General features: G+C 41.3%; 1 protein-coding gene across 1 annotated transcript in view; it reads right to left on the bottom strand.

The window, feature by feature from the left end:
* Nucleotides 1-2,289: 2,289 nt before the first annotated feature.
* Nucleotides 2,290-16,710, bottom strand: part of KEAP1 (kelch like ECH associated protein 1) — a 96,096-nt gene continuing 81,675 nt past the window's right edge. The window contains exon 6 of the mRNA XM_053718009.1: nucleotides 2,290-4,117. Within this exon, the coding sequence (XP_053573984.1) occupies nucleotides 3,900-4,117 (218 nt within the window). The 3' untranslated portion in view covers nucleotides 2,290-3,899. The remainder of the gene's footprint in view (nucleotides 4,118-16,710) is intronic.

Here is a 16,710-nt window from a genome sequence, read left to right as displayed (position 1 = left end):
AATTTGGTTTCTTTTATAACTCAGATAATGTATCCTTAAAGGGACACTAAACCCCAATTTTTTCTTTCATGATTCATGTAGAGAATATAATTTTAAACAACATTCAAATTCACTTCTATAATCTAATTTGCTTCATTTTTTAGATATCCTTTGTTGAAGAAATGAAGCAATGCACATGGGTGAGCCAATCACACGAGGCATCTATGTGCAGTCACCAATCAGAAGCTACTGAGCCTATCTAGATATGCCTTTCAGCAACGAATATCAAGAGAATAAGTCAAATTAGATAATAGAAGATAATGAAAGAAAACAATTTGGTTTCATGTCCCTTTAATCTATGTCCCAAATAATTAAGCAGGGTCTTCTTAAGTTGTTAGGTGCACAGTTTAGCCTCCTGGAAGAGAAAGCACTTACCTGCCATCCGCTGTCCGACATGTAGACATTCATAAGGTATGAGAGGACACAGTTCCTCACAGACACCTGTGGAAGAGAAAGAACAGAGTAACCAACTCTGGCTTTCTATACTCGGGCAGCAACTGTTAGGAACTTGTAAGGTGGACCTAGCTGCGTTCTCCTAACTGCATTAAAGCCACCACTACTCAACTGCAAAGATTAACATGGAATACGGCTATACCTCAAAACTTGCTTGTAGCGAAAATCCAATTTCTCTTCAGACACCATAACTTCACCTCAATCCTTTTTTTCTATATCCTATCTAATTATTTGGGACATAGATAATCCACAGAAAGGGTGGTGGATTCATGGAATACAGTTCTATTTGAGGTGGTAAACACAAAGACTGTAAAGGAATAAAAAAAAATGCCTGGGACATGCATAAGGCTATCCTAAGGAAAAAGTAACATGGGTAGACTTGATGGGCCTTTTGGGTTATTATCTACTGCCCAAATCTATGTTTCTATAAACAACTTTCTAATTCACTTTGAAGGAACAGCAATGCACTACTTGTAACTGTCTAGCAGATCACATTGGTCAATGTTTTGAGATAGCCAATCAGGACTTGTTACTGCAGTAGAGATGAGTAGCCTCTGTCTTTATGTAGAAGAAGGAAAAAAAATACCATTGTTTTGCAGTTCCTTATCTGATGATCTCTGCTAAAGCCACTTAGGGGCAGGTATGTGACAGGATTAGGCTTGTCAAGTCTGCCATGTGATCTATACTTCCATATTAATTTCTATGCTTAAAATTACAGGAAAATTAGGCGAAACAAAGGAAATTTATATAGGAGTTGTTTTTTTACTACACGCAAACATTTTATATAAAAATCTCAGTGTTTACTGTTTCTTTATAACTAATAGAAGTATGCACTATACCCCGCATATATATGATCCTCTTAAAAACAGGAGAAAGTAGTTAAATTATAGAGAATATGATCCAGTGCATTTTCTTTATGTATGTGTGTGATTATTTATACAGAATCTACTTACATTAATAATAGGCTTCTGAGATTTTTAATGATCTCCAACTCAAGGTGAAACCCATATTAGACAAAAGCATGAAACAATGAATTAAATAGTTTTAATAAATATTCGTTCATTTGATTTACTTCTTAAAAGCAAATCAAAAACATTTGTATTTTTTTTTATCAAAATGGACTTTGCAGTGGAGTTATTTTATTTATTGGATTAAAATGGTTTAACAATAATTTTAAAGGGTACTTGTAGAACTGCAAAGCTATTAACACCAAATGTATTTTACTTCTGTAACTAACCATACTATTAAAAAGGCACATGAAACACAATTTTTTTTCTTTCATAAATTTAGATAAGATATAAAAAAAAATCCAGTTTATTTTATTACTTAATTCTCATTGCTTTGTTAATAAAAGGTAGGTAGACTATGGAGCTCTTTATGTCTGCAGTTTTACAAGAATGCTTTATACAAAGTTATACATTTGCAAGAGCACTAGATGGCGATGTTGTCTGACAGTTCTTCAGATAGGAACAATACCTAACTTGGTATGCTCTACAACAAAGAATACCACAAGAACAAAACATATTAGATAATAGGAGTAAATTGGAAATCATTTTAAAATTGCATGCTCTATATGAATATTGAAAGAAAAATCTTATGTTTTATGCCCCTTTAAATAGTATTTCCACCTAGTTCAGATGTGATTGTTTTGTAAATGCAAAAACCATGGAGTTGGTGCTGGCCTGATTCACTAAACACACTCCAAGCTCTTGTAGGTAATGCATATCCAGAATAAAGCATGATTATTATATAAATAAAAAAAAGGGGGACATAACTAGTGTAAAACTAAATGCTCTATTTTGTTAGATAACCTTATTTTATTTATTTATTTTAAACAAAAACCCTTCATTTACAATGTTTTAAAACGTATTCAAAATGGTCCAAGTTCTACTTCTAGAATTCCCATTCTGCTTCAGAATAGCATAAGAACAGTTTGGTGCAAACATATGCATGCATGATCCTGATTGGCCGGTGAATAAATGTGACATAAAGACACAGGGCATGATAATAAACTCGCCAGCATGGAGAGAAATCACACAACGTTTTTAGAATTTTCTTCTAATGCAAATGTTTCTTCTTCACATTTCAGAACTTTGCATAGTGATTTAAATGGCATGCAAGCTACAATTTAGCTTCCTAAAATTGAGAGACTTGACTGTACTGATGAGACTTCTAACTAGACGTGCACGTTCAGCAGTTTTGATAACTGCCAGATACGGAAGCATTCGCAGCATTCAGCTCTTTTCGGAGCCGGATTTCTTGTGAAAGTACAACACACTAAGATCCGTGAAAATCAGTTCTCAGTGTGTGGCACTTTTACAAGAAGAAATCAGTCTCTGAAAGAGTCGAATGCTGTGAGCGGCCGCCGTCTTCTGCATTCATCAGTTAAGTAGACGAGCATTAGGCAGTTTCATTATCACATAATCTCGCAAGAGCTTTAGATCATTGTGGTCTAGCTGAGATTATCTAAGAACGTTTTTCAGAACTTTCATTATTATTATAATTTTTGCTTGACAACTGTTCATCTTGGTACATACGTTACAATAAAATGCTCAAATAAATAGTTAATTTGGTGTGATTTCTCGCCATGTTGGTGAGTGATAATCAGGCTCTTAGTTTATTTAGGCTATAGCCAGTCAGTTTACTTTTTTTCTCCTACACAGGCCACATTTCTGCCCAGGATCGTCTTATAAACAAGTATTTTATAAATCATAGTTCAAAGCAAAATATATATATATATATTCCTATTTTTGTTAAGGTTTTAATAACACTATTTCTTTGTTTTACAATTCTTGGAAAGAGTAAAAATATAGCCTCTGTATAAGACATTAAATAAGCAGATAAATTACTTTTAACAAGTTTAAAAAAAAAAAAATGAAACAAGCAATTACCATATATTTAAATAGTCCCCAGCACAAAATGATATAATTTAGATTAACATTTTCACTATATCTTTACATTTCTTTAAGAGGACTGTTTAAACAACATCACTGCTGATAGAAAGCAAAGCTGTTTTGCAATAAGATTAAGTGGTTATCTTTAAGCCTTCGGTTCTTCTATAGTTTGATGTTATTTTCCCTGTTACAAAGGATACAAAACAAATTAAAAACAATTGTCTTGCACTTGAGTATGAAAGCAGAAAAATACATGGTGAAAGCAGCTTTGAAACACAAAAAAAATCCTATTTTTTTGTCAATAATTACTGGTTTCCATGGCACCTGATTTTTTTTTGAATGGCGCACAAATGTGCGGGGGGGGGGAAGAAAAAAAAAAAAGTGTCTTCAACACTGAACAGCGGTTACATTAATTCAAAGTTTTTTAGGATCTGTATGTTGTTTTTTTCTTATTAGCAGAAATATAAAAATAAACTTAAAATTATAAAACAAATCTGTGATCACGTGGGGAGATCATGGACAGCAGTTGCCTCTTTGTCCACCAAGGATGTTTTTTTCTTTTGAGTTTTCCGGAAAGAGGCTTCCACATGGCTCTTTGCGGCACGGCTCCATAGTTATAGCCACGCCTACTCCGCTTCGTCCTGACTTCATACACGTCACTTCTGTCCATGTGTCTGTGGCAGGGTCATAACACTCTACACTGTCAAGGAACGTGTTCCCATCATATCCACCTGGAATTATTAAAAAATATAATTAAATTTAAATACCAGGTATGAGATAATATACTAACTTGGAAAGAAGTTATGAAAAATACCTTTTTAAAAAAAAAACAAAAAAAAAAACTTTTGGGTGCTGTTACCAGGCCATTAAACAGAACTTTAACCCCTTAACGACCGAGGACGTGCAGGGTACGTCCTCAAAAAAAAGGCAGTTAATGCCTGAGAACGTACCCTGCACGTCCTCGGTTTGGAAAGCAGCTGGAAGCGATCCTGCTCGCTTCCAGCTGCTTTCCGGTTATTGCAGTGATGCCTCGATATGGAGGCATCCTGCAATAACTTTTTTAAGCCATCCGGTGCAGAGAGAGCCACTCTGTGGCCCTCTCTGCACCGGAGATCGGTGGCTCCCTGCGTTGGTGGGTGGGAGCCGGACCGGGAGGCGGGTGGCGGCCATCGATGGCCCTGGATATCTGCAGGGGGGGCGGGATCGTGGGCGGGGTGAGCGGGGGGCGCGCACGGACGCGCGCGCGTGCACGGGAGGGCGGGGGCGGGCGCGTGCACGGGGAGGGAGCGGGTGGGAACCGCTACACTACAGAAAATATCTTAAAAAAAAGTTTGTAAATGCCTTTTTATAAAAAGAAAAATAAAGATCAGCAAGGTGGTGGGTGTTTGTCTGTGTGGGGGGGGAAGCTACACTACAGAAAAAATCAAAATAAATATAAAAAAAACACTTTTTTTTGCAAACTGGGTACTGGCAGACAGCTGCCAGTACCCAAGATGGCCCCCAATGAGGCAGAGGGGATGGTCAGAGAGTGGTTTTGGGGGGGATCAGGGAGGTTGGGGGCTAAGGGGGGGATCCTACACCCTAGCATATGTAAATATGCTAAAAAAATTTTTTTTTTTTAAAAAAAACCCTTTTATTTTAGTACTGGCAGCCTTTCTGCCAGTACTTAAGATGGCGGGGACAATTGTGGGGTGGGGGAGGGAAGGGAGCTGTTTGGGAGGGATCAGGGGGTGGGATGTGTCAGGTGGGAGGCTGATCTCTACACTAAAGCTAAAATTAACCCTGCAAGCTCCCTACAAACTCCCTAATTAACCCCTTCACTGCTAGCCATAATACACGTGTGAGGCGCAGCAGCATTTAGCGGCCTTCTAATTACCAGAAAGCAACGCCAAAGTCATATATGTCTGCTATTTCTGAACAAAGGGGATCCCAGACAAGTATTTACAACCATTTGTGCCATAATTGCACAAGCTGTTTGTAAATTATTTCAGTGAGAAACCTAAAATTGTGAAAAATTTTACTTTTTTTTCAATTTGATCGCATTTGGCGGTGAAATGGTGGCATGAAATATACCAAAATGTGCCTAGATCAATACTTGGGGTTGTCTACTATACTACACTAAAGCTAAAATTAACCCTACAAGCTCCCTAAAAGCTCCCTAATTAACCCCTTAACTGCTGGGCATAATACACTTGTGGTGCGCAGTGGCATTTAGCGGCCTTCTAATTACCAAAAAGCAACGCCAAAGCCATATATGTCTGCTATTTCTGAACAAAGGGGATCCCAAAGAAGAATTTACAACCATTTATGCCATAATTGCACAAGTTGTTTGTAAATAATTTCAGTGAGAAACCAAAAGTTTGTGAAAAAATTTGTGAAAAAGTGAACGATTTTTTGTATTTGATCGCATTTGGCGGTGAAATGGTGGTATGAAATATACCAAAATTGTCCTAGATCAATACTTTGGGATGTCTACTAAAAAAAAATATATACATGTCAAGGGATATTCAGGGATTCCTGAAAGATATTAGTGTTCTAATGTAACTAGCGCTAATTTTGGAAAAAAGTGGTTTGGAAATAGCAAAGTGCTACTTGTATTTATGGCCCTATAACTTGCAAAAAAAGCAAAGAAGATGTAAACATTGGGTATTTCTAAACTCAGGACAAAATTTTGAAACTATTTAGCATGGGTGTTTTTTGGTGGTTGTAGATATGTAACAGATTTTGGGGGTCAAAGTTAGAAAAAGTGTGTTTTTTTTCAATTTTTCCTCATATTTTATATTTTTTTTTATAGTAAATTATAAGATATGATGAAAATAATGGTATCTTTAGAAAGTCCATTTAGTGGCGAGAAAAACGGTATATAATATGTGTGGGTACAGTAAATGAGTAAGAAGAAAATTACAGCTAAACACAAACACCGCAAAAATGTAAAAATAGCCTTGGTCCCAAACGGACAGAAAATGGAAAAGTGCTGTGGTCATTAAGGGGTTAAAAATGCATTAAACTCACAGCATATCTGCATTGCAAAATAAATGTTTTAAATAATGTAAAGCTGTGATTTTTATAAAAAAAACGCACAATTTACAAAGTTTAGCAAATCAAGAACAGTTTATTTACACTTCTTAAAAAGCCTGGTGGAATCCATGTTCATGGTCGCATTTGCAGTGGACAATTAGGAACATGTGTTCTGATCACTGTGTAGAATGCTGGAAGCTCAGGTAACTTTCACCATGCCCTCCAGCCTCTCTGGAGGAAGTGTAACTAACACAATATATAAGAGGTATTATTTTACAGCAAACGTGCACTCTCACTGAAATTATTTACAAACAACTACTGCAGCCATAAGACAATTGGTTGTAAAAGATTCTCTGTGGTCCCCTTTGTTCAGAAACAGCAGATATGCTTAAATTCCCAGCAGTGAAGGGATTAATCAGGTAGCTTGAGGGGTTAATATTTGTTGTAGTGTAGGTTTATCTACCTGATTTTTTCAAAACCACTCCCCCCCCCTCCATCTTTGGTACTGGGAGAAAGTCTGTCAGTATGCAGTTTCGGGTTGTTTTTTTATGTAGTGTAGGGAGCCCTCCTCATACTATCTCCTCCCTGATCCCCACCCCCCAAACCTTCCCCTCTCCCATTACTCCCCACCATCTCTGTTACTGGCAGCTAGTCTGCCAGTAATTAAATTATACTTATTTTATATTTATTACTTTTTTCTTTAGTGTAGGGGATCCCCCTCCACAATCACTTACCCCCCCCCCCCAAGTGTAGGGTCCCCCTCCAGCAGTTCTTTTTCATTAGCAATTACCTCATCCCTCCCTCACCCTTCAAAATAATTTTTTGTAGTGTGGGGAACTCCTCGCTCCCCTGCTGATCCACCCACCTCCCTCATACCCTTCCACTGCTCCCACTCGGCTCCAATGATGATCATTACAGAGAATGATGCAGACTGTCAATCTCACAATTGACGATCAGTGCTCTTACTATATGAAGGCATATGCCTTCTGCCTCCAGCTGCAGTCTAAGCTGTCAGTGGGAACCAGAACATGCACCACAGTGTTGGATGTAGGTACTATAAGAAAAAGTAAATTTATGCTTACCTGATAAATTAATTTCTTCTATGGTACGACGAGTCCACGGATTAATCCTTTACTTGTGGGATATTATCCTCCTGCTAACAGGAAGTGGCAAAGAGCACCACAGCCGAGCTGTCTATATAGCTCCTCCCTTAGCTCCACCCCCCAGTCATTCGACCAAAGGTACAGGAAGAAAAAGGAGAAACTAAAAGGTGCAGAGGTGACTGAAGTTTAAAATAAAAAAATATAATCTGTCTTAAAATGACAGGGCGGGCCGTGGACTCGTACCATAGAATAAATTAATTTATCAGGTAAGCATAAATTTACTTTTCTTCTATAAGGTATGACGAGTCCACGGATTCATCCTTTACTTGTGGGATACAATACCAAAGCTACAGGACACGGATGAACGGGAGGGATAAGACAGATGGTTAAACAGAAGGCACCACTGCTTGAAGAACTTTTCTCCCAAAAACAAAATTTATGCTTACCTGATAAATTTATTTCTCTTGTAGTGTAGTCAGTCCACGGGTCATCCATTACTTATGGGATTATATCTCTTCCCCAACAGGAAGTTGCAAGAGGATCACCCAAGCAGAGCTGCTATATAGCTCCTCCCCTCACATGTCATATCCAGTCATTCGACCGAAACAAGACGAGAAAGGAGAAACCATAGGGTGCAGTGGTGACTGGAGTTTAATTAAAAATTTAGATCTGCCTTAAAAGACAGGGCGGGCCGTGGACTGACTACACTACAAGAGAAATAAATTTATCAGGTAAGCATAAATTATGTTTTCTCTTGTTAAGTGTAGTCAGTCCACGGGTCATCCATTACTTATGGGATACTAATACCAAAGCTAAAGTACACGGATGAAGGGAGGGACAAGGCAGGAACTTTAAACGGAGGGAACCACTGCCTGAAGTACCTTTCTCCCAAAAATAGCCTCAGAAGAAGCAAAAGTGTCAAATTTGTAAAACTTTGAAAAAGTGTGAAGTGAAGACCAAGTCGCAGCCTTGCAAATCTGTTCAACAGAAGCCTCATTCTTAAAGGCCCAGGTGGAAGCCACAGCTCTAGTAGAATGAGCTGTAATTCTTTCAGGAGGCTGCTGTCCAGCAGTCTCATAGGCTAAACGTATTATGCTACGAAGCCAAAAAGAGAGAGAGGTAGCCGAAGCCTTTTGACCTCTCCTCTGTCCAGAGTAAACGACAAACAGGGAAGAAGTTTGACGAAAATCTTTAGTTGCCTGCAAATAGAACTTCAGGGCACGGACTACGTCCAGATTATGCAAAAGTTGTTCCTTCTTTGAAGAAGGGTTAGGACACAATGATGGAACAACAATCTCTTGATTGATATTCCTGTTAGAAACTACCTTAGGTAAGAACCCAGGTTTAGTACGCAGAACTACCTTGTCTGAATGAAAAATCAGATAAGGAGAATCACAATGTAAGGCAGATAACTCAGAGACTCTTCGAGCCGACGAAATAGCCATCAAAAACAGAACTTTCCAAGATAACAGCTTAATATCAATGGAATGAAGGGGTTCAAATGGAACGCCTTGCAGGACGTTAAGAACTAAGTTTAAGCTCCAAGGCGGAGCAACAGTCTTAAACACAGGCTTAATCCTAGCCAAAGCCTGACAAAAAGCCTTAACGTCTGGAATTTCTGCCAGACGCTTGTGTAGAAGAATAGACAGAGCAGAAATCTGTCCTTTTAACGAACTAGCGGATAAGCCCTTTTCTAAACCCTCTTGTAGAAAAGACAATATCCTAGGAATCCTAACCTTACTCCATGAGTAACTCTTGGATTCGCACCAATACAAATAATTTACGCCATATCTTATGGTAAATTCTTCTGGTAACAGGTTTCCTAGCCTGTATTAAGGTATCAATAACCGACTCCGAGAAGCCACGCTTTGATAGAATCAAGCGTTCAATCTCCATGCAGTCAGCCTCGGAGAAATTAGATTTGGATGGTTGAAAGGACCCTGAATTAGAAGGTCCTGTCTCAGAGGCAGAGACCATGGTGGACAGGACGACATGTCCACTAGGTCTGCATACCAGGTCCTGCGTGGCCAGGCAGGCGCTATCAGAATCACTGATGCTCTCTCCTGTTTGATCTTGGCAATCAGTCGAGGAAGCATCGGAAATGGTGGAAACACATAAGCCATGTTGAAGACCCAAGGGGCTGTCAGAGCATCTATCAGCACCGCTCCCGGGTCCCTGGACCCGGATCCGTAGCAAGGAAGCTTGGCTTTCTGGCGAGACGCCATGAGATCCAGATCTGGTTTGCCCCAACGATGAATCAGTTGAGCGAAGACCTCCGGATGAAGTTCCCACTCCCCCGGATGAAAAGTCTGGCGACTTAGAAAATCCGCCTCCGAGTTCTCCACGCCTGGGATGTAGATTGCTGACAGGTGGCAAGAGTGAGACTCCGCCCAGCGAATTATCTTTGAGACTTCCAACATCGCTAGGGAACTCCTGGTTCCCCCCTGATGATTGATGTAAGCCACAGTCGTGATGTTGTCCGACTGAAATCTGATGAACCTCAGAGTTGCTAACTGAGGCCAAGCTAGAAGAGCATTGAATATTGCTCTTAACTCCAGAATATTTATTGGGAGGAGTTTCTCCTCCTGAGTCCATGATCCCTGAGCCTTCAGGGAATTCCAGACTGCGCCCCAACCTAGAAGGCTGGCGTCTGTTGTTACAATCGTCCAATCTGGCCTGCGAAAGGTCATCCCCTTGGACAGGTGGGGCCGAGAAAGCCACCATAGAAGAGAATCTCTGGTCTCTTGGTCCAGATTTAGTAGAGGGGACAAATCTGAATAATCCCCATTCCACTGACTTAGCATGCACAATTGCAGCGGTCTGAGATGCAGTCGTGCAAATGGTACTATGTCCATTGCCGCTACCATTAAGCAGATTACTTCCATGCACTGAGCTACTGACGGGTGTGGAATGGAATGAAGGGCACGGCAAGCATTTAGAAGTTTTGATAACCTGGCCTCCGTCAGGTAAATTTTCATCTCTACAGAATCTATAAGAGTCCCTAGGAAGGGAACCCTTGTGAGTGGTAATAGAGAACTCTTTTCCACGTTCACCTTCCACCCATGCGACCTCAGAAATGCCAGAACTATCTCTGTATGAGACTTAGCAGTTTGAAAACTTGACGCTTGTATCAGAATGTCGTCTAGGTACGGAGCCACCGCTATGCCTCGCGGTCTTAGTACCGCCAGAAGTGAGCCCAGAACTTTTGTAAAGATTCTTGGAGCCGTAGCTAACCCGAAGGGAAGAGCTACAAACTGGTAATGCCTGTCTAGGAAGGCAAATCTTAGGTACCGATAATGATCCTTGTGAATCGGTATGTGAAGGTAGGCATCCTTTAAGTCCACAGTGGTCATGTACTGACCCTCTTGGATCATGGGTAGGATGGTTCGAATAGTTTCCATTTTGAATGATGGAACTCTTAGGAATTTGTTTAGGATTTTTAAGTCCAAGATTGGTCTGAAGGTTCCCTCTTTCTTGGGAACCACAAATAGATTTGAATAGAATCCCTGCCCGTGTTCCGTCCGCGGAACTGGGTGGATCACCCCCATTAGTAAGAGGTCTTGTACACAGCGTAGAAACGCCTCTTTCTTTATTTGGTTTGCTGATAACCTTGAAAGATGAAATCTCCCTTGTGGAGGAGAAGCTTTGAAGTCCAGAAGATATCCCTGAGATATGATCCTGGACATCTCTTGCCCAAGCCTGGGCGAATAGAGAAAGTCTGCCCCCCACTAGATCCGTTTCCGGATAGGGGGCCCTCTCTTCATGCTGTCTTAGGGGTAGCAGCAGGTTTTCTGGCCTGCTTGCCCTTGTTCCAGGACTGGTTAGTTTTCCAGCCCTGTCTGTAACGAGCAACAGCTCCTTCCTGTTTTGGAGCGGAGGAAGTTGATGCTGCTCCTGCCTTGAGGTTACGAAAGGCACGAAAATTAGACTGTTTGGCTTTTGATTTGGCCCTGTCCTGAGGTAGAGCATGGCCCTTACCTCCCGTAATGTCAGCGATAATTTCTTTCAAGCCGGGCCCGAATAAGGTCTGCCCTTTGAAAGGAATATTAAGCAATTTAGATTTAGAAGTCACGTCAGCTGACCAGGATTTAAGCCATAGCGCTCTGCGCGCTTGGATGGTGAAACCGGAGTTCTTAGCCGTAAGTTTGGTTAAATGTACGACGGCATCAGAAGCAAATGCGTTAGCTAGCTTAAGTGCTTTAAACTTGTTCATAATTTCATCCAATGGAGCTGTGCGAATGGCCTCTTCCAGAGACTCAAACCAGAATGCCGCCGCAGCAGTGACAGGCGCAATGCATGCAAGGGGCTGTAAGATAAAACCTTGTTGAACAAACATTTTCTTAAGGTAACCTTCTAATTTTTTATCCATTGGATCTGAAAAGGCACAACTATCCTCCACCGGGATAGTGGTACGCTTAGCTAAAGTAGAAACCGATCCCTCCACCTTAGGGACCGTCTTCCATAAGTCTCGTGTGGTGGGGTCTATAGGAAACATTTTCCTAAATATGGGAGGAGGGGAAAAAGGCACACCGGGTCTATCCCACTCCTTGCTAATAATCTCTGTAAGCCTTTTAGGTATAGGAAACACGTCAGTACACACCGGTACCGCATAGTATCTATCCAACCTACATAATTTTTCTGGAATTGCAACCGTGTTACAATCATTCAGAGCCGCTCATACCTCCCCTAGCAATATGCGGAGGTTCTCAAGCTTAAATTTAAAATTAGAAATCTCTGAATCCAGTCTCCCTGGATCAGATCCGTCACCCACAGAATGAAGCTCTCCGTCTTCATGTTCTGCAAATTGTGACGCAGTATCGGACATGGCTCTCACATCATCAGCGCGCTCTGTCCTTAACCCAGAGCTATCACGCTTGCCTCTTAATTCTGGCAATTTAGATAATACTTCTGTCATAACAGTAGCCATGTCTTGCAAAGTGATTTGTAAGGGCCTCCCTGATGTACTTGGCGCCACAAAATCACGCACCTCCTGAGCGGGAGGCGAAGGTACTGACACGTGAGGCGAGTTAGTCGGCATAACTTCCCCCTCGTTGTCTGGTGATAATTTCTTTGCATGTAAAGACTGACTTTTATTTAAAGTTACATCAATGCATTTAGTACCCAACCTTCTATGGGGCTCCACATTGGCCTTCATACATAGTGAACAAACAGATTCATCTGTGTCAGACATGTTTAAACAGACTAGTAATGAGACTAGTAAGCTTGGAAAATACTTTTCAAATAAATTTACAAGCAATATAAAAAAACGCTACTGTGCCTTTAAGAAGCACAAAAAGCTGTCACAGTTGAAATAACAATGAACCAAATTAGTTATAGCAACCAAATTTTCACAGTAAATGTATTAAGTTAGCAAAGGATTGCACCCACCAGCAAATGGATGATTAACCCCTTAATACCCAAAAACGGATAACAATTTAATAATTAACGTTTTTATCACAGTCAAACACACTGTCACAGGTCTGCTGTGACTGATTACCTCCCTCAAAATGAATTTTGAAGACCCCTGAGCTCTCTAGAGACGTCCTGGATCATGGAGGATGAAGTAGTAAGATTGTGACTGAATTTTTACAGCGCAAAAAAGCGCTAAAATAGGCCCCTCCCACTCATATTACAACAGTGGGGAAGCTCAGTTAACTGTTTCTATGCAGAAACAAAAGTTAGCCATGTGGTAAAAATCATGCCCCAATAAGTTTTATCACCAAGTACCTCACAAAAAACGATTAACATGCCAGTAAACGTTTGAACATACATTTTAAAAGTTATGAAGTGTTATTAATAAGCCTGCTACCAGTCGCTTTTACTGCAGTTAAGGCTCACACATTAGTTCAGTATTAACAATATTTTCTGAGTCAAATTCCATTCCCTAGAAAAATACTTCAGTGTACACACACTCCTCAGCCTAATACCAGTCGCTACCACTGCATTTAAGGCTGAATTTACATTACATTGGTATCAGCAGTAATTTCTCAGTCAATTCCATTGCTTAGAAAAATAATTTACTGCACATACCTCGTTTGCAGGGGGGGCCTGCATGCTATTCCCCTTTTCTGAAGTTACCTCACTCCTCAGAATGTGCGAGAACAGCCAGTGGATCTTAGTTACGTCTGCTAAGATCATAGAAAATGCAGGCAGATTCTTCTTCTAATGCTGCCTGAGAAACAAACAGCACACTCCGGTGCCATTTACAATAACAAACTTTTGATTGAAGAAATAAACTAAGTTTAAAAACACCACAGACCTCTCACAACGACCTATCTTTAGTTAGGTTGCAAGAGAATGACTGGGTATGACATGTGAGGGGAGGAGCTATATAGCAGCTCTGCTTGGGTGATCCTCTTGCAACTTCCTGTTGGGGAAGAGATATAATCCCATAAGTAATGGATGACCCGTGGACTGACTACACTTAACAAGAGAAAATAGCCTCAGAAGAAGCAAAAGTATCAAATTTGGAAAAGGTATGAAGCGAAGACCAAGTCGCAGCCTTACAAATCTGTTCAACAGAAGCATCATTTTTAAAAGCCCATGTGGAAGACACCGCTCTAGTAGAGTGAGCTGTAAACCTTTCAGGAGGCTGCTGTCCAGCAGTCTCGTATGCCAAACGGATGATGCTTTTCAGCCAAAAAGAAAGAGGTAGCCGTAGCTTTTTGACCTCTACGGTTTCCAGAATAGACAACAAACAAAGAAGATGTTTGACGGAAATCCTTGGTTGCTTGCAAGTAAAACTTCAAAGCACGAACCACGTCCAAGTTGTGAAACAGACGCTCCTTCTTAGAGGAAGGATTAGGACACAGAGAAGGAACAACAATTTCCTGATTGATATTCCTATTAGTAACAACCTTAGGAAGGTTTAGTATGCAAAACCACCTTATCAGCATGGAAAACAAGATAAGGCGAGTCGCATTGCAACGCAGATAGTTCAGAAACTCTTTGAGCCGAAGAGATAGCAACTAAAAACAGAACTTTCCAAGATAGAAGCTTAATATCTATGGAATGCATAGGTTGAAACGGAACCCCTTGAAGAACTTTAAGAACTAAATTCAGACTCCATGGCGGAGCAACAGGTTTAAACACAGGCTTGATTCTAACTAAAGCCTGACAGAATGACTGAACCTATGGAACATCTGCCAGATGCTTGTGCAGTAGAATTGATAAAGCAGATATCTGTCCCTTTAAGGAACTAGCTGATAGCCCCTTCTCCAATCCTTCTTGGAGAAAGGACAAAATCCTAGGAATCCTGATCTTACTCCATGAGTAGCCTTTGGATTCGCACCAATAAAGATATTTATGCCATATCTTATGATAAATTTTCCTAGTTACAGGCTTTCGTTCCTGAATCAAGGTATCTATGACCGACTCAGAGAAACCCCGCTTGGATAAAATCAAGCGTTCAATCACCAAGCAGTCAGCCACAAAGAAAAGAGATTTGGATGCTGGAACGGACCTTGAATCAGAAGGTCCTGTCTCAGTGGCAGAGTCCATGGTGGAAGAGATGACATGTCCACCAGGTCTGCATACCAAGTCCTGCGTGGCCACGCAGGTGCTATCAAAATCACTGAAGCTCTCTCCTGTTTGATTCTGGCAATCAAACGAGGAAGGAGAGGAAATGGTGGAAACACAAGCCAGGTTGAACGACCAGGGTACTGCTAGAGCATCTATCAGTACTGCCTGAGGATCCCTTGACCTGGACCCGTAACAAGGAAGTTTGGCGTTCTGACGAGACGCCATCAGATCCAATTCTGGTGTGCCCCATTGCTGAATCAATTGTGCAAACACCTCCGGATGGAGTTCCCACTCCCCCGGATGAAAAGTCTGATGACTTAGAAAATCCGCTTCCCAGTTCTCCACTCCTGGGATATAGATTGCTGATAGATCGTAAGAGTTTTGGTAACCTCTATCATCGCTAGAGAACTCTTTGTTCCCCCCTGATGATTGATATATGCTACAGTCGTGATATTGTCCGACTGGAATCTTATGAATCTGGCCGAAGCCAGCTGAGGCCACGCCTGAAGCGCGTTGAATATCGCTCTCAGTTCTAGAATATTTATCGGGAGGAGAGCCTCCTCCTGAGTCCACAAACCCTGTGTTTTCAGGGAATTCCAGACTGCACCCCAGCCCAATAGGCTGGCGTCTGTCGTCACTATGACCCATGCTGGCCTGCGGAAACACATTCCCTGGGACAGATGATCCTGTGACAACCACCAAAGAAGAGAGTCTCTGGTCTCTTGATCCAGATTTATCTGAGGAGATAAATCTGCATTATCCCCATTCCACTGTTTGAGCATACATAGTTGCAGTGGTCTGAGATGCAAGCGAGCAAACGGTACTAATGTCCATTGCCGCTACCATTAGTCTGATAACCTCCATACACTGAGCCACTGACGGCCGAGGAATGGAATGAAGAGCTCGGCAGGTGGTTAAAATCTTTGATTTCCTGACCTCCGTCAGAAAAATTTTCATGTCCACCAAATCTATCAGAGTTCCCAGGAATGGAACTCTTGTGAGAGGGATAAGTGAATTCTTTTTTACGTTCACCTTCCACCCGTGAGATCTAAGAAAAGCCAACACGATGTCCGTGTGAGATTTGGCTAGTTGGTAAGTCGACGCCTGAATTAAGATATCGTCCAGATAAGGCGCCACTGCTATGCCCCGCTGCCTTAGAACCGCCAGAAGGGACCCTAGCACCTTTGTGAAAATTCTGGGAGCTGTGGCCAACCCGAAGGGAAGAGCCACAAACTGGTAATGCTTGTCCAGAAAGGCGAACCTGAGGAACTGGTGATGATCTTTGTGGATAGGGATGTGTAGATACGCATCCTTTAAGTCCACAGTGGTCATATATTGACCCTCCTGGATCATTGGTAAAATAGTCCGAATGGTCTCCATCTTGAAGGATGGGACTCTGAGGAATTTGTTTAGGATCTTGAGATCTAAAATTGGTCTGAAGGTTCCCTCTTTTTTTGGGAACCACAAACAGATTTGAGTAGAACCCCTGCCCCTGTTCTGTTTTCGGAACTGGGCAGATCACTCCCATGGTATATAGGTCTTCTACACAGCGTAAGAATGCCTCTCTTTTTGTCTGGTTTACAGACAATTGAGAAAGATGGAATCTCCCCCTTGGAGGAGAATCCTTGAAATCTAGAAGATACCCCTGGGTTATGATTTCTAAAGCCCAGGAGTCCTGAACG

Source organism: Bombina bombina, chromosome 6 (genome assembly GCF_027579735.1).
Source record: "Bombina bombina isolate aBomBom1 chromosome 6, aBomBom1.pri, whole genome shotgun sequence".
Classification (NCBI taxonomy): Eukaryota; Metazoa; Chordata; class Amphibia; order Anura; family Bombinatoridae; genus Bombina; species Bombina bombina.
This window is presented reverse-complemented; position numbering and strand designations above follow the sequence as displayed.